The following is a 16,615-nucleotide window of genomic DNA, read 5'->3' as shown; positions in this document are numbered from 1 at the left end:
GTGTTACCATTGATACTAATGAAGGCTCCAATGATACTAATGAAGGCTCTGTTCCATTCTGGTCAAACAGAGTCGGGGTGCTGATATTGTGCATGTTGGAAACGCTCTGCTACACCAGTGGGTCTCAAAGTGTGGTCCAGGGACCCTCATGGTTCATTGAAGGGGGTTCTAAATGGCCCCTTATGGGTGCGTAACTCTGAGAGTGTACAAATATGGTGACGGGTCCATTTGGTTCCATTTGTACACTCTCAGAGTTATGGGGTCCTTGAAATTAAAACGTTTACTAGTAACTCTGTGCTACACTAAATGGAACAGAGACTTCATTAGTGTGATTGCTAACACCTGTGAAGTAAGGAAGAGGCCCAATTTCTTTCCAATATGGCTGATGTGCATAGAGCCTATTAACCACAACATGTCGCGCGTGACGTGTTGTGTGCATGTATAGATCGGCTATTTTCACTTTTCTTTTTTTTCTTCCAATACACCAATGCAATATCAAGACGGAAAAAAATTACTTTGTAATTTGTACTTTTGTATACTTGCCGTATTTACTTGAGTATATATATACTTTGTCCACCACGGTGCAACCTGCTGGAAAGATTATGCAAAATGACGGTGCTCAACACTGTGGCTACGATTGGTCAGGAGGCTAAAGGGGGGTGTTACTCACCTTGTCACCACTTCCTGGTGGCTGTAGTGACACACCTGTAGTCTCCACAGGGATGGACACAGCTGGACACTAAACATCACAACCATGCAAGACAGACACGAAACACCTCTGGTATGTATATATACGGCTGTGATCATTGTATCAGATATACATATAGCTATATGCAGTGGTGGGAAAAGTACACTTTTTTTTACTCAAGTGAAAGTATCAATACTGCAATATAGAAATACTATGTTACAAGTAAAAGTCTGGTAATACAAATGTGCTTGAGTAAAAGTACAAAAGTATTGACATCAAAATATATTTGAAGTACCAACAGTAAAAGTACTCATTATGCAGAATGTCCCATTTCGCAAGTTTTCAAATAAAATGTATAAAAACCTTTTGAAAATAGCAGATCTACAAGCTCACAATGCGTCGCGATGCGACGCATTGTGAGCTTGTAGATCGGCTATTTTCAAATGGCCGAAATGTATATAGGGTTGAAGTGGTTAATGTATGTTTTGTAATAATAATCAAAATCTATAAAGTAACTAGTCACTAAAGTTTTCAAATAATTGTAGTGGAGTAAAAGTAAAACATTAGCCTCTGAGATGCAGTGGAGTAGAAGTAAAAGTATTGGAAATTGGAAATACTCAAGTAAGTACAAATACTGTAACATTTTACTTAAGTACAGTGCTTGAGCAAATGTACTTAGTTACTTTACACCACTGCATACGGTGCAGTGTTCGACCATTTCAGTTGGGGATATATTTACATATTTCTCTCAGGGGTTTGCCTTCTATGCAGTAAAATCTATAAGAAGATTCTATTTATATGCACTGTTATGATCTACTTTACTCCCTTGAAATGTTAGCGTATGTAAGTGTCCAATTTTCTAAGATGTAATCACATATTGGCATGCAGCCTTATTCTGTCTTTAAAGCATGTATTCCTCATAGAAACCCTTCAGTTTGTGTTTACAGCTATTACAGTACCTGCAAATGAAAGACATGGTTATAATACTAGACAGGCATCAAGTGGTCACTTTACTTTACCTCTGCCCAGAATCAACCCACTAAAACAGTAATGCACAGAGCCATTGCATACTGGAATATGCTCCCCCCACATTTGACTCTATAATAATTATTTTTTGTCTCATCTGTCTCATCTGTTTAAGGAAATAGGTAGCAGATATATTGCACTTTTACCTTAGCGCTAGGTATACTCTTGGTTGCTTGTTTTTGCAGAAAATGCACTTAAAACCTCTGGTGATTAGTAGTTTTCGTTCCCTACCTATGTTGAATACACTTATTGTAAGTCGCTTTGGATAAAAGCGTCTGCTAAATGACTGTAATGTAATATAATAAGAAATACATTTGGTTTAAAAAAGAAACGTAAGGAAGCAATAATCAGAAAGGAAATTATTTTTGGTATTTTCGGACAAACCTGTTCTGTTTTTAATTTACATTTTACGGTTAATTTTGTTCTCTAAGTTTGTGTTTTTGTTCACTAACATTGATTATGATGTACTGCATTTTATGATTTGTAAAAAGTGAAACATGGGCGCTCGGGTGGCGCAGTGGTCACAAGTCACTGCCCAGGAGGTTGTGGGTTCGAATCCACCGTGGGTGCATCCGGCTTTGTCGAGCGTCTACACGAACACAATTGCCCGTGTTCGGGGGGAGGGAAGCCGGACGGGGAGGAGGGTGATAATGGTCGTTGCACGTACTCCTACGGGCTGTGGGGGGCGGAGCCTGTCAGCGGGGAGTGTTGGGCGGGAGGAGTAGGACGAAGGCTCTACGTCCTCCAGGTGGGTGCTCCTCACTGGCAGGTGAGTCAGTAGGATATGACAGCAGTGACGACACAGAAATGTGTGTGGGGAGGAATTAATTGGCATGACGACTGAATTGGGTTGAAAAGGGGGTAAAAAATAATTGGCTACTCTAACCCATTAAGACCTGAAGCTGATTCTACAAAATGTCTTCTAGATCCCAACAGTATTCTGAAAAACGTATGTTGCTATGTCAGTGGTTCTCAAACTTTTTCATGTCAAGGACCCCAAAATGTATATGTATTTGGCTGCGACCCCCCCATCTCAAAATATATTGTTCCAGGGACCCCCAGAAGCAAAGATTTGAGTTAAAAATGTTCACTTTAAAAAAAAATATATATATTCAAAGATTTTCACATATTTTCACGATTTAAAAAAAATAGCAGATCTACAAGCTTGTAGCGCGGCACTCGGTGCCGCGCTATGAGCTTGTATATCTGCTATTTTTGAATAGCCAAAGTGTAAAATGCTTTTCTTTCTCAAATCAAGTAAACATAAGACATGCTCTTTTCAGGAGCTGCATTTTCCTCAAAATCTGGGCTTATATAAAACGGTTTACAAGGCAACCAAGCTGTTATTATGCATGTTGTGTACAAACATGATATTGAAGGACCATTATTATCTTCAAATATCCTTGAGAAACACAATGCCGCGGCGCTGTCACACTTGAAGCCAAGGTTTAGAAAGACACCGAGAGACTGATAAACAGACCGAGTCTATAACAATCTGTCTCTCACTCCTTTTCAATTCCATTCAAAGGGCCTTCATTGGCATGGAGGAAACATACGTTCACATTAAATGTGAAATAAAACAATCAAAAGTGTGGAATAAAGAGAAAGAGAAATTGCAGCAATATTTCACCATTTTGTATTCACTTGGTATAAATCATTTGAGACGGATAGCATGTGTGTGTCTGTCTGTCTGTCTGTCTGTCTGTCTGTCTGTCTGTCTGTCTGTCTGTCTGTCTGTGTGCCTGCCTGCCTGCCTGCCTGTCTGTCTGTCTGTCTGTCTGTCTGCCTGCCTGCCTGCCTGCCTGCCTGCCTGCCTGCCTGCCTGCCTGCCTGTCTGCCTGCCTGCCTGCCTGCCTGCCTGCCTGTCTGTCTGTCTGTCTGTCTGTCTGTCTGCCTGCCTGCCTGCCTGCCTGTCTGTCTGTCTGTCTGTCTGTCTGTCTGCCTGCCTGTCTGTCTGCCTGCCTGCCTGCCTGCCTGCCTGTCCGTCCCATTTCACAAGTTTTCAAATGTATACATTGTTTTTGAAAATAGCAGATCTACAAAGCTTGTAGATCTGCTATTTTCAAATCGTCGAAAAGTATATAGAGCTGGAGTGGTTAATTTATGTTTTGTAATAATAATCAAAATCGACAAAGTAACTAGTAAAGTTGTCAAATAATTGTAGTGGAGTAAAAGTACACTATTTGCCACTGCGATGTTGTGGAGAAGTACAGAAAATTGGAAATACTCCAGTAAAGTAAAAAATACCTCAAAATTGTACTTACGTACAGTACAGTACTTGAGTAAATGTACTTGGTTACTTTACACCACTGCTTTCCAGAACCCTCTCTCCTCTCTTGCATGCAAATGCTCCAGTTTGCATGACCATTACGTGCTTATTACCTCACACACCCACACCTGTAGTCAAATCCAAAGCCTTTCCCTTTTACCATTAAAATATGACTTCAAATCTACAAGCACAATTATGTCTTAAATGGTTTCCCCATAACCATTTGGCCATAACAACCACCATTACTCCACAACAACCCAGTTCCACTTGACTATTAAAGTGAACAGAAAAGAACATGCACATCAGCACAAAGCTCACACTGTTTATTGTTAGAGGGATTGCATTGCATCATGTTCTTTTTTTATTATCTTTGACAAGCACCTCGACTACTCAGGCAAAGAGTGGTGTAAAGGAACTAAGTACATTTACTCAAGTACTGTACTTCAGTACAATTTTGAGGGTTTTTTTTTTTTACTTTACTGGAGTATATCCAATTTTCAATACTTTTACTTCTAACCCACTACATCTGGCAAATATTGTATTTTTACTCCACTTCAATTATTTGAAAACTTTATGTACTAGTTACCCTATTATATAGATAGGCTATTTGAAAATAGCCGATCTACAAGCTCACAACAAGCTCACAACTTGTAGATCTGATATTTTCAAACATTTTAGTACTTTTACTTTTGGTACTTTAAGGATATTTTGATGCCAATACTTTTGTACTTTTACTCAAGTAACATTTTGAACACAAACGCCTTTTACTTGTAACAGAGTATTTTTATATTGTGGTATTGCTACTTAAGTAACAAATATCTGAGTACTTCTTCCACCACAGCACAGCACAAAGCAGAAAGTGTTTATTGTTAGAGGGATTGTACTTTTGCATTGCATCACATTCTTTTATAATCTTTGACAAGCACCTCGACTATACTCAGGCAAATGAATGCAGTCAAATATTGAGGTGATATCAATGAAGAATATGTGTGTTTAGTTTTGTTGCGTTATATACTTCTGCAGAAGAAGCTCTTATCTCTAGTGGAACATTTTAGGAACGTTCGGTTTAGCATGCTGATGGAGCCTTAGTTGTCTCTCCATGGTATTCCTCAAGCATAACAGCTTTTTTGCCTGCAGTTTCATGAACTAGATTTCATTTTGAAAAGAAAGAAAAGGAAAAAAAAGCTATAGACGTGTTTTGGTTTTGGCTGCTTTTACTCAAATATAATGATGACAGATAAATATAACTACATAAAGCCTCTAACCCAGGGGTCTTCAACATTTTCAGCCCAAGGACCCCCTAGCTGAGAGAGAGATGAAGCAGGGACCCCCACTATATTGTATAAAATTGCGTTTTAGATTCAACTTTTCTTGTTGACGTTTACTGTTCTTTTCCCCTCTACACCTATACCTCTTTGCCAAAAATAGCAGATCTACAAGCTCACAACGCCTCGCGCTGCGAGGCGTTGTGAGCTTGTAGATCGGCTATTTTTGGTTAAAGTTCTCCTCAGAAAAGGGATGTTGGGGTTCAAGTGGTTAATGTAAAAAAAAAATCATATCACACAAAGATTTGGCGGACCCCCTGTAGTAACTCTGAGGACCCCCTAGGGGTCCCGGACCCCTTGTTGAAGACCCCTGCTCTAACCCCAACCATTACCAGTAATGGAAGATGTACTCACATGTTTTACTTAAGTAAAAGTAACAATACTGCAATGTAGATGTTGTTACAAGTAGAAGTCCTGTATTCAAAATACTTGCGTAAAAGTACAAAAGTATCGCATCAAAATATTCTTAAAAGTACCAAAAGTAAAAGTAGTCATTGTGCAGAATGTCCCATTTCACAAGTTCAAAATGTACAACAAAATCTTTTGGAATAGCAGATCTACAAAGCTCACAATACGTCGCATCGCGACGCCTCGTGAGCTTGTAGATTGGTACTTTTTAAAATATATATTTTGGGGCTTTTTATGCCTTTGGCATGATAGGACAGTAGGCTGACAGGAAATGGGGAGAGAGATGGGGAGTGACACGCAGGATGGAAAGGCCGTCGGGACTCAAACCCGCGACGCGCTGTCAGGCTACATTGAGGCCAGATTGGCTATTGGCACACCAACAGTTGTCCAGAAAAATCGTGATAACTTATATTTAGCAAATAGCAAATATTTGAAGAACATTTGTAACTCAAATCTTTGCTTCTGGGGGTCCCTGGAACAAAATATTTTGAGATGGGGGTCTGCGGCCGCCAAATACATTTTGGGGGTCCTTGACATGAATAGGTTTGAGAACCACTGCTCTAAGGTAGTCATTTCTGATCCTGTCAATCCTTGTCGCTCCTAATGAGAATCGTAATGAGAGTTCTCCCTCCTCCTGATTGGATAATATTGGTATCCCAACCTACAAATGTATTTTATGTTTTAAGAGCTGGTGACCCATGTTACTGAACAAACGCTATAGCAGTGATTACGATCAGAAAATAGAACTATTTAACACTTATTTGAACAGAAACATATCACTTAGAGCAGTGATTCTCAAACTTTTTCATGTCAAGGACCCCCAAATTGACACTTATTAGCCCGCGGACCCCCATTTCAAAAGATAAGCCAGGGACCCCCATAAGAGAATATTTTTTACGGCTCTAGCAGTGATTCTCACCCCCAGTTTGACGTGCATTAGGGCTACGGACCCCCATTTAATGGCACTTATATCTCTGGGACCCCAATTCATATCTTAAAATCAATGTCAATTTAACTCTGAGAGTGTACAAATGGAACCAAATGGACCCGTTAGGGTCTATTTGGTTCCATTTGTACACTCTCAGAGTTACAGACCCATAAGGGTCCACTTGGTTCCTGTCCATCATTTAGCTGGGGACCCCCTGGAACCCCCTCAAGTACCCCTGTGGGTCCCCGGACCCCACTTTGAGAACCAATGACTTAGAGCACCATTAATGCTGGTGTTATATGTCTAGGCCATCATGGAGGAAGTGCTTTGCATGTGGAGACAGAATGACAATGCTTTTCACTTTGCATTGACCAAACATTCTCTTCAAGAACACCACCTGGCTCCAACCAGCTTCAGTGGTGGAAAGTAACTAATTACATTTACTCTAGTACTGTGCTTAAGTATCATTTTGAGGTACTTTTACTTTACTGGAGTATTTCCAATTTGCAACACTTTTGCTTCTACTTCACTACATCTCAGCGGCAAATATTGTACTTTTACTCCACCACAATTATTTAAAAACTTTAGTTACTAGTTACTTTATAGATTTTGATTGTCATTACAAAACCACTTCAGTCCTATTTATATTTGTCAATACTTGAAATACAAATTCTGTACTTTTTACTCCACTACTATTTATTTGACAGCTTTAGTTACTAGTTACTTTTCTAATTTAGATTATTAATACAAAACATGCATTAACCGCTTAAGCCCCTTTTTATACTTTAGCTATTTTTGAAAAACCTTTGTACTTTAACTTTTTAACACAGGACTTTTACTTGTAACAGAGTATTTCCACATTGTGGTATTTCTGTTTTTACTTTAATTTGTAAAACATCTTGTGTTGATGGGATGGGTGCTGATGGGATGGGTGCTGATGGGATGGGTGCTGATGGGATGGGTGCTGTCTAGAATGGCCCAACAGTATATGCAATGTGGCCCTCTGGAGTGAGTGTGGAAATATGGTGGCCCTCTCCATCATCAAAGTTGCATCACCCCTGGCGTAGGCTGACAGGAAATAGGGAGAGAGATGGAGAGTGACACGCAGGAAAGGCCGTCGGGACTCAAACCCGCGACGCGCTGTCAGGCTACATTGAGGCCAGATTGGCTATTGGCACACTAACAGTTGACCAGAAAAAAAATTGTAACACATTTGTAACTCAAATCTTTGCTTCTGGGGGGTCCCTGGAACAAAATATTTTGAGATGGGGTTGAGATGCTGATGGGTGCTGTCGTGCTGATGGGTACTAATGGGTGCTGATGGGTGCAGCGGTCAGTGAACATAATGTGTTGGTGTGTTTACAGGGGCTGCTGCGTCCACAGAGGAGGTGTGTGCGATGTGGAGCCATGTTGGAGTGGTCAGAAAAACACAGGTGTGGTTTGTGTTGTGTTTTAATACTGTAAAGCATTATGGGTAAATTAAAGTAGAAAATATACTAAAAGATACTTTAGTTACTTTCTGTTTTATGGGGTATTCAATAAGAGTCATTGGTTTCTTTCATGAGTTTTATTAATACTCTCAGGAACTCCTTCATTCGGTAACACTGCTTCTGTTAACAACAACAGTAATACTACTATAGCCCAATGGTTCTCAAACTTTTTCATGTCAAGGACCCCCAAATTGACACTTATTAGCCCGCGGACCCCCATTTCAAAAGATAAGCCAGGGACCCCCATAAGAGAAGATCTTTTACGGCTCTAGCAGTGATTCTCAACCATTTTAATTTCAAGGACCCCCAGTTTGACACGCATTAGGGCTACGGACCCCCATTAAATGGCATTTATATCTGTGGGACCCCAATTCATATCGTAAAATCAATGTTAATTTAACTCTTTGAGTGTGTACAAATGGAACCAAATGGACCCGTTAGGGTCCATTTGGTTCCATTTGTACACACTCAGAGTTACACACCCATAAGGGTCCATTTGGTTCCTGTCCATCATTTAGCTGGGGACCCCCTGGAACCCCCTAAAGTACCCCTGGGGGTCCCCGGACCCCACTTTGAGAACCAATGCTATAGCCTACCGGTCTTTCTGGCATGTGCACATACTGACTCTGGACCTATAGTAACAGAATGCGTATGAACAATGAATATATTTCTACACTTTCCACCACTGGTAACCTCTCATCCATTCAATGTGTTGTGTTATGTATTATTATACAGCATCCTGCTTGGTTGCCCGTGCTCTGCTGCGTTGGGTGAGTCCATGGAGAGTGTGGCGCCACCCAGAGGCCATGCTGGAAGAGCCAGCGGCAGGGAGAAGAACCACTGGGCGGCTGGCAGAGTGGGCGACATCGACTTCATTGGTACAAACAGGACCAGAGGGAAGGTGAGGCCACAAAGCACCAAGCTTAGAACAGTTTACGTTCTAAACTCTCTAAGCCATGGGGTCTTCAACGTTTTCAGGCCAAGGACCCCCTAGCTGAGAGAGAGATGAAGCAGGGACCCCTTCTAAATTGTGTTTCAGATGAAACTTTTTTTGTTTACTCTATCCGCTCTTTTTTTCCCTCTACACCTATACCTCTTTGCCAAAAATAGCCGATCTACAGGCTTGTGAGCTTGTAGATCGGCTATTTTTGGCCAAAGTTCTCCTCAGAAAAAGGGATGCTAGAGTTCAAGTGGTTAAGGTAAAAAAAAAAATCTTATCACATAAAGATTTGGCGGACCCCCTGTAGTAGCTCTGAGGACCCCCTAGGGGTCCCGGACCCCCTGTTGAAGACCCCTGCTCTAAGCATTCAGCTATGGCCACCAACTCCGTCATATCATTCTTAGAGACGGGGTAACCATCTTAATATGCAAGTCATCTATTAGTATACAATAATGTTTGTGGTGTGTGAATGAATGTGTGTGTGTTCTCCAGTTTGTGAGGGTGAACAGCAACACAGACCCGGTGCTGATCTACCAGATGCTGACGGAGCAGTGGGGACTGGCTCCTCCCCACCTGGTGGTGGCGCTGGTGGGCGGAGACGAGCTGTTTCAGATGAAACCCTGGCTGAGGGACACAGTGAGGAAAGGACTGGTGAAGGCTGCACAGAGCACAGGTTTATAATATCAATATATGCGCACACACACACACGTCCCATTTGGATAAACTAGGTTGCTAATCTACAGCTAGAAATACTGTGCTTCAGTTCAGACAGTTTATGATTTGTCTCTATTAAGGGCACAGGCCTCAATTTTGAGTATGGACCAGGGGCAAACCTCTAGTGATAGAATAATCGTTAAGAAAATAAGCGATAGTAACAGCACTAGAGTCTATTGCACAGGTTGTAATGTAGGCTACACTTCATATAAACACACAAGGATGCACAACCCATGGCATGCAAACACATGCACGCGCACACACAACCACTATGGAGTAATAAACTCACACACACATGTCTTGTCTTCCAGGAGCATGGATCCTGACCAATGGCCTTCGCTTCGGCATCACCAAACACCTGGGTCAGGCGGTGAGAGACCACTCTCTGGCCAGCACCTCCTCCAAGGTGCGGGTGGTGGCCATCGGCATCGCTCCGTGGAACATGATCCAAGACCGAGACGCCCTGCTCACTGCCAAGGTGAGCATATATACTGACATGTCAATATATATCGTTGTTGTCGGGCAGAAACCGCCAGTGGTGGTAAAAGTATCAATACTGCAATGTAGAAATACTCTGTTACAAGTAAAAGTCTGGAATTCAAAATGTACTTGTGGTAAAGTATTGGTATCAAAATGTACTTAAAGTACCAAAAGTAAAAGTAGGCCTACTCGTAATGCAGAAGGTCCCATTTCACAAGTTTTAAAATGTATAAAAATCCTTTGAAAATAGCAGATCTACAAGCTCACAACGTGTCGCTTCGCGATGCGCTGTGAGCTTGTAGATTGGCTATTTTGTGGTTTTGTAGTAATAATCAAATACAATATTTGCCTCTGAGATGTAGTGAAGTAAAAGTATTGCAAATTGGAAATACTCCAGTAAAGTAAAAGTTCCTCAAAATTTAAAGTACATGTACTTAGTTACTCTACACCACTTGAAACCTCTTATATTCTCCATAATCTAGCGTTTTGTGTTTTTTCATAAATTAAGGTCCTACTTCATCATACTACACAAAAGCATCAAAAGTAGCAGATCTACAAGCTCGAAACGCATTTAGAGATCTGCTACTTTTGATATTTTTGATATGAGGTTTCCACCCGACAGAGATAATATATATATATATATTGCCACTGTCAGGCAGAAACCTAACTCCATATCTCCTCTTTTTCAATGTCTTTCTTTTCTACATAAAGTAATGCAGTGATTTCATGCTTAGTCGTATGAGAGCGTAACATAAAAAAACAGCTTAGCTCAGCGTATTAACGAGACATTATTGGACATACAAGGTTTCCATAATAAGACAATAAGAAATGTCTGCTGTCCTTGAGCATATAATTGATCTCTTATCTATAAATTCCAGGAATCTCTGTATGTATTAGATACATACTAGGTACTGAGATTCCTGGAATTTTATGTGTGTGCGTGCATGCGTGCGTGCGTGCGTGTGCGTGTGCGTGCATGTGCGTGTGTGTGTGTGTGTGTGTGTGTGTGTGTGTGTGTGCGTGTGCGCGTGTGTGCGCGTGCGTGTGCATGCGTGTGTGCGTGCGTGCAAACTTCACATATCTGGAGAACCTTTGATCCGATTGACTAAAGGCTTGGTGGGTGTATTGCTGAGTACCAGACGAAGTGCAGTGTGCAGTCGATTAGCTGTTCTCTAGAACACCATTAAGTAGTATAATCACTGTAATGCCTGTTCAGGGCATGGCCCGCTGATGGACTGCCCACTCGACCCCGCACGTCCCTCTCTGGGTTCTCAGCACTGTTACTTTTGACAGCAAAGGATTTAGTTTTAGTCCTATTTTAGTCATCTGAAATAGTTTAGTCTTAGTCTAGTCTTAGTCGACTAAATATACAAATATTTTTAGCCTTAGTGTTTTAGTCTTTATTCTTAGTCAACAAAATTAACACTTGTCTGGTTCTCAGCAATATACAACCACCACAGAATGTGAAGTCAATCAGATGTACAGTTCTCTATATCAGTGCTTCTCAAACTTTTTCATGTCAAGGACCCCCAAAATGTATATGTATTTGGTCGCGGACGCCCATCTCAAATATTTTGTTCCAGGGACCCCTAGGAGCAAAGATTTGAGTTACAAATGTTCGCTTTAAAAATATATATATATATATATATATTCAAAGGTTTGCACAAATGTTCACGATTTTTCAAAAATAGCAGATCTACAAGCTCATAGCGCGGCACACGGTGCCGCGCTATGAGCTTGTATATCTGCTATTTTTGAATAGCCAAAGTATAAAAGGTTAAAGTGGTTTAAAATGATTGTGCGGCTATAATAACACATTTTGCTGGGGACCCCCTGCAACCCCCCCCCCCCCCTCAAGGACCCCTGGGGGTCCCCCGAGACCCCACTTTGAGAACCATGGCTCTAGATAACATGTGAATGTTAAGACACACACAGACGTGCATACAGAGAAATGCTGGAATTCAGCTTTGTTGATGCTTTCACGTTGCCCCTCCCCCCCCAGGCGGATGAGCCTGTGGTGTACGAGACCCAGGACCTTCCCCACGGGTCGGTCTACTCCCTGGACTGTCACCACTCCCACCATGTGCTGGTGGAGGAGGACCCTCACAGGCCCGGAGCCACCAGCGAGATGAGGGTCAAGCTGCTGAAGCACATCTCCGAGCAGCGCACGGGATACGGGGGTACGGAATAATAATAGGGCATAGCAGTGGCGGCCAAAACAAAGGGTATTTATTAAATATAGTATATCATATAATTAAATATGAAATAAAATAAAATCACAGACATTTTTTTTTAATGGTCATGATTCACCAGGACCCTGGATGTCTTGATTCAATCCTTAAATTAATTGATATAAATATTTTTTTAAATGTCATTGGGAAAAATGCATTGAGTATTTTGAAGTGGAACCAGAAAATGGCCGCCACTGCTATGCCCTATACCTGACGTGTGCCGTTCGTTATACCCTGTGTTGTTCTAGCCAAAGTCATTTAACCCCAGCATCCGTATTTGGGGGAAAACTTTTTTCCCCGCAGAAAATAGCAGATCTACAAGCTCTCAACGCATTGAGAGCTTGCAGATCGGCTATTTTCTGTGAAAATATTCAATGTAGAGTGAAAACAGAAAAGATACTAGTACAAACTAAGCCCCGAGGGACTCTGGTCAACCGTATAGGGTTTAAGCAGTGGTGGACAGTAACGGAGTAGAATGTACTTGAGTACTGTACTTAAGTACAGATTCTGAAGATCTGTACTTTACTTGAGTATTAGATTGTTTTGATACTTTTCCAAGACACACATTTTACTGTTACTCGAGTACATTTCTAGGAAGGCTGTAAAGTACTGAGTACTTTTAGGTTGGCTGTTTTTTTTTACTATTATTATTTTTAAGTAAAGTAACTTTTACCTTTTGAGAGCAGTAGCCTAACTAGTAACTATAACTAATTATTGTTACTTTTTTTTAAGTAACTTGGCCAACACTGTTTATAACGTTATTTGAGCTAAATATTTGTCACCACTTCTCCAGTCGACCCCTTGCTTTGTTAGTTAATCCATTGTTAGGACACTGACACAGGTCCTTAGTTAATCCATTGCCATATTACTGAGAAATGCTGTTAAAATAGGACCAGATCCAAGGGGAAGGCAGCTCTGGGGTGGTTAAGCTGGACGTATACTTTGTCGTACGACATCCTCGCATGTTGAAAATGTCTGACTTACAGACGCTCAATCCGTAGCAGAAGTGATGTGTTGTGAGCTTGCAGATCGGCTATTTTCGATGACGAGAGGTTATCGAAGCAGCGTTGAACATGGCTCCTGCATGGTACTCGACCCCCTTCTTTTACACTTAGTATGCAAAAGAAATAAACATGATGTTAATCTAGTCATCATACTGGTTCTAGGTTTCTGTATTGTTACATCTGGTATGGGTTTATAGGAGTAACAATATTTAGCATGTTTTAGAAACATATGCTACATACATTACATTACGTAACATAACATATCAGTAACAACACCAATAGCAGCAAAAAATACTATATTTACAGACAAAAGAGGGGTGGGGCGGGGTGCAGAGGAGGTCACGCCCACTGGGCTCCTTCCATGGAGTTGTTTGACTCTCTGGGGTCAAGCTGGTAGGAGATAGAATTCTAAATCCAATTGTAATCTGAGGACAGACATGTTTTTAGGTCAGTCTTCAGTGTTTCTATATGTCCATCCTAAGATGCACTTCATTTACTATTTTTTTCCCCCCTCACTACTTACTAATTGCCCCCCTGGCCCCACTTTGAAAACCACTGGTCTAGAAGTGTGTGTGTGTGTGTGTGTGTGTGTGTGTGTGTGTGTGTGTGTGTGTGTGTGTGTGTGTGTGTGTGTGTGTGTGTGTGTGTGTGTGTGTGTGTGTGTGTGTGTGTGTGTGTGTGTGTGTGTGTGTGTGTGTGTGTGTGTGTGTGTGTGTGTGTGTGTGTGTGGTGCGTGCGTGCGTGTGTGCTTGTGTGTGTGTGTGTGTGTGTGTGTGCGTGCGTGCGTGTGTGGTGTGTGTGTGTGTGTGTGTGTGTGTGTGTGTGTGTGTTTTTGTCACTATATTTGTATCCTAGCAGTGAGCAGCTGTTGGTTGTAGCGGCTCGGGGAGCAGTCAAGGCTTTTAGTGTCTTACTGAGTTTGACGCTTTGACACATTGCTGAGGCCTGGAATCGAACCTGGGACCTTTGCCTTCCCAGGCGGGCTCTCTAACGATACAGCTATGGCCGCCCCATGTTGCCATGGTTACCCGACGTGTCCAATCACAGTACGTTGAGGCCGGTCTGGAGTCACATGGAACTCTATATTTGGGAAAATGACGTCATATTTGATGAGTGGAGATTTGAGGAGCTGGATTTAAAGGCTGATTCCACACAGTGTGAGGACATTAGTGAAAGAGAAGCAGAGTCTACATCCTCCTATTGAAACCATTAGAGCACCGACTGGAAGTCAAAGCTGACCATTACTGGATCGTAACTTGAGTCACTGTTTGGGTTCTTAGACATCACTGGGACAGTTCTAGACAGCTGGAGAAGACACTCAGTGAAGAGATGGAGAACAAGCCGTGTGATGCTGAGATGAGGAGGATCCAGCAATATGAGGTGGATGTAACTCTGGACCCTGATACAGCTCACTGTGAACTCATCCTGTCTGAGGATGGAAAACAAGTAAGTCATGGAAACGTAAAGAAGAATCTCCCAAAGAACACAGATAGATTCTATCCATGTGTTGTTGTCTTAGGAAAACAAAGCTTCTCTTCAGGAAGGTTTTACTATGAGGTTCAGGTTGGAGGGAAGACTGCCTGGAGTGTAGGAGTGGCCATAGAGTCCATCAACAATGGTTACTGGACTATATGGTTGAGGAATGGAAATGAGTACATGGCTGCTGCTGGTCCTGCTGTCCTCCTCCCTGTAAGAGAGGAGGTCCAGAAAGTGGGAGTGTTTGTGGATTATGAGGAGGGTCTGGTGTCCTTTTACGATGTGGAGGCCAGAGTTCATATCTACTCTTTCACTGGCTGCACCTTCACTGAGAAACTGTATCCATTCTTCAGTCCATGTCTTCATGATGGTGGTAGAAACTCTGCTCCTCTGATCATATCTCCTGTCAATCACACTGATTGTCAGGATTAATCCTTACATTGAAATAGAATGTGTAAATTACACAGTATAACTGTAACAAACCTGCTTATCTGCAGCAGTCAGGGCTTCAGTGCCTTGCTCAAGGACGCTTCATCCAGCTCTACACTGGTGATGACCTACAAGGCAGTCAAGGTCACGTCACCTCCTGACCTTCAGGACATGATCCACCCCTTCACAAACACACTGCATCAAATATCAGTTATTTCTTTTATCAGAATCAGGTTTATTGTCACATCACAGGTTTACAAGGTAAACCTAATTTGGTATTTTTACCAAATTAGGTAAACTCTCCATGAATTCAAGGCTTCATGGGGTGACCAATTACTTTTTTGGGTGAACTACTCCTTTAAGATCTGTCAGGGCCCCGGGCTTTGACCACGCTCCCCTCAACTTTTATCTCGGGGACCCCCAATATGCGCTGTAAACTCCTCGGTGTTAATTTAACTCTGACAGTGTAACCAAATAGAACCAATTAGACCTCTAAAAGGGTCCATTTGGTTCCTAACTGTACCTGAGGACCCCTTGGAACCCCCTCAAGGACCCCTGGGGCTTGGACCACTGTACCCCACATTGAGTGACAGTGATGTGACAGTTGCTCAGCAGTGCATCATTTTTAAAACCTGACTCCGCCAGATGGGGGCGGTATAGAGTAACCAGGTTCCCCAAGACAGCAAAACAGGTTATAATTTTGAGTTCCTCTGTGTTTTTTCTGCAGGCACGGGTAGCTTTGAGATCCCTGTTCTGTGTCTGTTGGTCCACGGAGAACCCAGGATTCTAAAGGTGGGTTCCATTCAGTGATTGTTACGACCCAGCCTATAGGGGTCACTTTAGATGCAACATTACAATTTTAATAATATCAAATATATGAATATTGAACGAAGCAACTTCAGAACTGTCTGGGGTGCAAACAAAAGCCTGAGTAAATGTTAAAATGACCCCAGAAGTGTTTTAAATTTTAAAGTATAGTACGTAAATGTATTTATAGACGTAGCATATTTGCTATTTTGTAGATCTGCTCCATGCAACCAAGTGTAAAATCAGGCATTACTACGCCATCAAGGCCCGCAAAAATACATTTTAGTCGACTAAATCAAATAGATTTAGTCGACTAAAATCTAATGATATTGATATTTAGTCGACTAAAACTAAAACTTTTCAGATGACTAAAATATGACTAAAAGGAAATTCAATTCTA

The 16,615-nt window shown here is 41.7% G+C and overlaps 1 protein-coding gene across 1 annotated transcript in view; it reads left to right on the top strand.

The window, feature by feature from the left end:
* Positions 1-725: 725 nt before the first annotated feature.
* The window catches only part of trpm5 (transient receptor potential cation channel, subfamily M, member 5), a 49,384-nt gene continuing 33,494 nt past the window's right edge, over positions 726-16,615 (top strand). The window contains exons 1-7 of the mRNA XM_084061272.1: positions 726-781; positions 8,010-8,077; positions 8,870-9,035; positions 9,567-9,747; positions 10,100-10,266; positions 12,271-12,448; positions 16,136-16,200. Coding sequence (XP_083917398.1) covers positions 755-781; positions 8,010-8,077; positions 8,870-9,035; positions 9,567-9,747; positions 10,100-10,266; positions 12,271-12,448; positions 16,136-16,200 — 852 coding nt within the window. The 5' untranslated portion in view covers positions 726-754. The remainder of the gene's footprint in view (positions 782-8,009; positions 8,078-8,869; positions 9,036-9,566; positions 9,748-10,099; positions 10,267-12,270; positions 12,449-16,135; positions 16,201-16,615) is intronic.

Source organism: Gymnoscopelus microlampas (genome assembly GCF_963454915.1).
Source record: "Gymnoscopelus microlampas genome assembly, chromosome: 1".
Lineage (NCBI taxonomy): Eukaryota > Metazoa > Chordata > Actinopteri > Myctophiformes > Myctophidae > Gymnoscopelus > Gymnoscopelus microlampas.
Note: the sequence above shows the minus strand (reverse complement) of the source record. Positions and strands in the feature narration are given on the sequence as shown.